This window comes from Montipora capricornis, chromosome 12 (genome assembly GCF_036669925.1).
Source record: "Montipora capricornis isolate CH-2021 chromosome 12, ASM3666992v2, whole genome shotgun sequence".
Lineage (NCBI taxonomy): Eukaryota > Metazoa > Cnidaria > Anthozoa > Scleractinia > Acroporidae > Montipora > Montipora capricornis.
Window position 1 is genome coordinate 22,980,122 of NC_090894.1, and position 5,473 is coordinate 22,985,594.

At 38.9% G+C, this 5,473-nt stretch overlaps 1 protein-coding gene across 3 annotated transcripts in view; it reads left to right on the forward strand.

Moving 5' to 3' along the window:
- The window catches only part of LOC138026684 (uncharacterized), a 9,362-nt gene extending 7,441 nt beyond the window's left edge, over positions 1 to 1,921 (forward strand). For all 3 annotated transcript variants that reach the window (XM_068874125.1, XM_068874126.1, XM_068874124.1), the window contains exons 5-6: positions 343 to 412; positions 1,368 to 1,921. In XM_068874125.1, the coding sequence (XP_068730226.1) occupies positions 343 to 412; positions 1,368 to 1,420 (123 nt within the window). In that variant the 3' untranslated portion in view covers positions 1,421 to 1,921. The remainder of the gene's footprint in view (positions 1 to 342; positions 413 to 1,367) is intronic.
- Positions 1,922 to 5,473: the final 3,552 nt, after the last annotated feature.

Sequence of the window (5,473 nt, forward strand, 5' to 3'; positions counted from 1 at the left end):
CGTTCCTGAAAGCGTCTTTGTCATCTCTGATTGGCCGAAAATAACTTCAGCTGTGTCATAACAACTCTCAATCAAAATGTGCTTTTTCAAGCGGTAGGCAGGAGCAGCTTAGTTTCAATTCAATATTTTGTGAAAGGTTCCAGATTTTTTTAACTTTTAAATCTACAGAAAGGATAATTTTTAGAGGACTCATTTCTACATTTGCTAGTTTTGCTTTGTAATTTTCAGTGGACGTCTGATGATCAGTCACCACCAGTTAAAAATTCACCAATATAGTTAACGTGGGAATATTCCAATGTCATATATTTCAGTGATGAACTGTTTACTTTCGTTCTTTTGCAGAATGACAACAAACCCTCAGCACATCTCGAGGGTAGAAACATAGGATCAAAAACCTATGAGGGCGCCATAAGTATTAAAGATTTTTATTTCTGTTGCTAAAAGTTTCTTCATGTGTGCTTCATGTGTGCTGCGAAAACTAAATACAAATTCACACCTTATGCTCGACCTAGAAGTCATCCCAGTTTTCAAGTGAAAAAAAAAATTAAACTTTTGAAATGATTTTACAGTGAAAATTAACGGAAAGAGTTGCGAACGATGTTTTGGCATCCGTCTTCGGTCATTATTTAGTTCAATGCTGACAATGACATAAATGTGGAGAGGGAGGGGGAGGGGGAAGAGGGGAGGGAGAGAGAGAATAAAGTAAAATACTAAAGTACAAAAATTACAAAAACAAAATAAAATTACTAGTATTGATAAGTCAATTCGAGCGAACATTTTTGATGGCGAATCTTTTGCTTGCTTGTATTGTTTTCAATCACCTCGCTTTACACTGATTTTTCACATTATCATACGTTTTACGCATTATCTCCCTCTTCAAATACACTCTTTTTTTATTAGAAAGTTAAGAATGAGACTAACAATAATTTTAAGGTGACTCTCATCAGTTTGAACACTTCAAAGAAACGTTCTTATTACAAGGATTGACACTACAACAATTTATCACTTAACAGCGATGTTATGGTACCATATCAAACACCAATTATTGCTGAAAATTTGTGACGTAAAAAGTTACCATGCCAACAGAAAAGCCCTGCAAAAACACTCCATACTTTGGATTTAGCTGCTCATATCTCCAAAAAAAAAAAAAAAATTCGGTGACCCCATTTTTATCTCTGAAATGTAATCATCATTCCAGAATAAAACTTTCTGCAAAGTCTAAAGGAATTCTATGCAGAGGATTCAGAGCCACCTTAACACTAAATGTGTCTTCAGTTTTTCTTCAATTTACAGGACACACTCTCTCTCTTACTTCGTTTCCTTTAAGTGAATAAGAAAGAACTAAGCCAATTCTCTTTTCCTTCCAGCGATCAAAGAGTGGTCTGTTAGCGCCCCAACAGCCATCTTGCCGGCGGAATGACGTACAATGACGGAAAACTGACGGTGCCCATCTCTGGACGGTACTACATATATTATACATCTATTATCACAACATGGGAGAGTACACCTCCTTGTTAACAACAAAATTGTTACCATGACACAACCGATGAAAACAACAAACAGCGAGGGGGGCTTGTACGCTGGCGGAGTGTTTAAAGTGAAAGCTGGTGACGTCATCATGGCGAAGTCAGGCTCATGGCCAACTCCAACTAGTAAAGTATATATGTGGACCTATCACTGCTACTTCGGGGCATTTTTGATTTGAGCGCGCTCCAATCGCTCTACGACGCATAAAGGCGACAATATAACGACCACCAGTTTTTATGATTTAAGGGATTTAAAAGCTAGACTTCTAATTGTAGTTTTGCTGTTTTGTAGAGGACAAAGTCGTCACAACTGTCTCTTAAAAGACTTATAGCTGTAATATCATTCTTTAAAACTGAAATAAAAAAATATTGTGGTCCCAAATACTTGTGAGTGGACATTTATTGAAGACCTACAACTCTGCTCAGATCAACTAAAGTGGGACTAGCGCATTCCTATTCCGCAGTCATAATTGATCGATGCCATTGACGAAATCTCCAGCTCAAAAGAAAATGTAAGTTGAAACCGTTTCCCGAGAAATAAATTTCAGTCCTTCGTTGTATAGCATGACACAAAGACATGCAGACAACATGAAGACAACGTTGCAGTGTTTTCGGAATAAACGAATTATTAGCATTTTGCGCGGAATTTGTCTCCGTTAAAAAATTTGCGGCGGGCCTGAGCTGTAGGTATTTTTTCACAGGTCACCAGGTCGTTGTTCTACCTATACCAAAGCAACCCAAAACCTTATGCCCAAATGTCGTTTTTAGGCCTAATAAGGTCTATGTTTAGCATTGGTAAAGGTTTTGAAACGAGTGACCTGTGAAAAGTAACCTGTCCAAAATTAGGGAGCTTAGCATTATTTCCCGGTTATTGTTTTGACATGGAAAGTTTGTAGAGCGGTTTTCAATTGAGTGTCGAAAATAATTAGCGAATTGCTTTTGCTTTGCATTACTTCACCCACGGATGCAGTTACACAGTAAAAGACTCCTCTCTGGGTAAAACAATAGGGTATAATCAATATAATTAGGGATCTTCGTGTATTAGCAACGTTCTGCTTTATGATTGGCCAAGCCATCCCAGGGAGCAGGTGAACAGTACTTTTCAGTTCAGGAACTGTCATGGGAAGTTCTTTTGCTCTTTTGTGATGTATCCATGGAAATAGTCCTAGGGCAGTTTCGGTCTGGGGAAAGCGGTTACACACAAAAATGCGCATGGACAAACGCTATTTACCCATGGGTAAAAGGGCTAGTGTAACCACAACTATTGGTTGTGGTCGCATTAGGGAGTTAACACTGGTGTTAAATCATATTCTATTGTTCAGTGTTCCCCTGGGGATTCAAAACACCAGAGAGTTGACTCTCGAGTAGTGTCAACACTAGTGTTACACTGTGTTTCTCTCAAGTGTAACCGCAACCATTGTTTTTGGGCGATCTCGTAGCCTTGGCCATTGTCCTCGCTTAAGCTCCTTATTATGTTAGAAAATGTGATTTCCATGGCTTTTTACTCAAAGCCGTTTTCCTGTCGTGCGCAGAACGCACCACCTTGTATAGAACTGAGGGAGGCGAAGCGTCTCCAGAGTAAACCAGCAGAAGGAAAAGACGTACTCGTTGCAACCGCATGCTGCATTTCCGATACCTGTCAAACGCTACTAAATGATTGGTTCATTCGAACGCATCCAGCGTGACCGTTGGAAATACAGCAAACAATTAAATTTATGATATAAGCTTAAGTCTCTGACAATACAGTGACAAACATTGAAATCATTTTCCCACGATTTCCCCCGCTACACCATCAATCACTTATTTGGAAAGATAGCTTTACATTGATTGTAAACCAAGCGAAAACTTTTTTCGTCCTTCAGGATCTTCCAAGTGAAAGGATTTTCTTCCCTCCATGTCAAGGGTCTCTAGGTCGCTTGGGTCTTTCCGAGTTACACCGGGGTATCTATAGGAAGAGTCAAAGCCAGTCTATTTGAACGGTATCAAAATCAGCCCTCAAGTTGACCCATGTTGATGAGGAAGTCCTTTCCGTAAGTGCAGCACCACCCCACCAGTGGACTACTGTGTGGGGGTCGTGGGATCAAAAACACCGGCCCGGAACAACTTACTTAGGTCTTTAAATAACTGAGGAGAAAGTGCTGCCTTTTAATGTCACCTGCAAAGTGGTTAGACTCACTAGTCTTCTCGGATAAGGACGATAAATCGTAGGCCTCGTCTCACAACCCTTCAATCGTGTTTATAACCCTGTGGGCCGTAAAATAACCTACATACTATTTGCAAAGAGTAGGCAAGGAGTTCCGGTGTTGTGGTCTGCCCTATGTGGCATATCTAGTTTTAAACGCCTGGTATAGTCTATTCCGATTTAGGAGTATCTAATTGAAGGATTAAAGACGCGTATTTTCGTGTATTAATTTCTTTCCCTTCCTCTGCAAAACAACAGGGGATTGAACAAAGAACAAGAAACCACAACAAAATGAAAAATATAACTTGTCGCTATTCTGTGATTATCCATCTTCTTCACGTTTTAAAATGAGGGCAAATTACCCAGGAGCAAGGATGGCGGTCGGTTAGTGGCGCGGCCTTGGTGCAAGAGGTCTTGAGTTCGATTCCGGATCTCGCATTCTTGTTTCGACTTCTTTCCTTTCCGTGTAGCTAAGTAGCTTTAAATACCCGTAAAACGGAGCACTGATGGAGAGGGGGGGAGTAAAATGAGGTTTGTCAGTTGAAATTACTGTTACGAGTTATCGACGTTAAATATGGTTACTTTACTTTCCTTTTAGCTGAAATGGTTAGGAGCGGTTTCGTTTTTGATGACGAATCGCTTTAACAAATATTTGCTCTTGAAAGAAAAACTGTACCCTTTCAAAAATAAATTACAGGGAAGTATTTTTTTTTCCTATTCAGGCTAGCAATAAGAGTTTAAGTTTTTGCAGGAAAAAATTTGGGCGGAAAACGGCGTATCTGTTCATCGTACTGTCTATTTAAGAGCAGACAGTTCATGTCCGGCATTTCTTAGTGTCTAAGCCGTTAGGAAAAATGAAAATGACCTTCCTTCGCATACATTGTTAAATTCTTGTTTTTGCTTGCGTTAATAAACAAATTACACTTAATACAAAGAACAAAAACTAGAATCTTGACAGCGTGTACGATACAATCGTTTCAAAGGACAGATCAGTTCAGACACTCCGTTTTGAGGTTCGACGAGCGTTGAAATCATGAAGCTTCTCTTTGTCTTTTTAACATGTTTAAGCTTGGCTTGTACCAACTTGCGCTTTCGCAGAGCTGCAAGTACTCCTTGGGAAACCAAGTAAGATGTCATTCTTAGATTACCCTAATTTAAATTTCTCTCACCATCCCATCATGCGATAATCTTAAAATCAATCTTTTCCCACTATCATGTCGTTTGACTGAAAAAAAAATGTATTGAATTTCTCTGAGCAACGTTAAATGTCTTAATGGGATACGTCTTGAGTACATCGACGATTTGTGAATTTATTAAGAAAAGTATATTATAGTCAAAGAGGAAAGGGTAGTAATTTAGAACAAGTCCACTTTAACTCTGAGTGATGCACAAGTCTTTCCTTTTTCTTGCTAGCAAATTACGGAATGGGAGATCTTAAGAAGGGATTACATAAATGTATCTAGACTCATTTGCTACACTTTTTGAGCCGTGTACTGTTATTGTAGAATTTTAAACTTTTGATTCTGGTTACTAACCCTAACTGATGCACTTGCTCGTTCTCATGCACGAGTTTTATTGTAAGCTCTATTGTGTCTACGTGGTTAAAAAAACTAATTACTTACTTATTTACTTACTATATAATACTTACTTAGTTAAAAACTCTTTTGTGGCGTGAAGGTAACTATCCTATCCAATGTAAATACAAGTAAATACGATATTGAAAGGGAAAAAAAGGTACCGCGGATCGAGAGGGAGGGGATTGGGG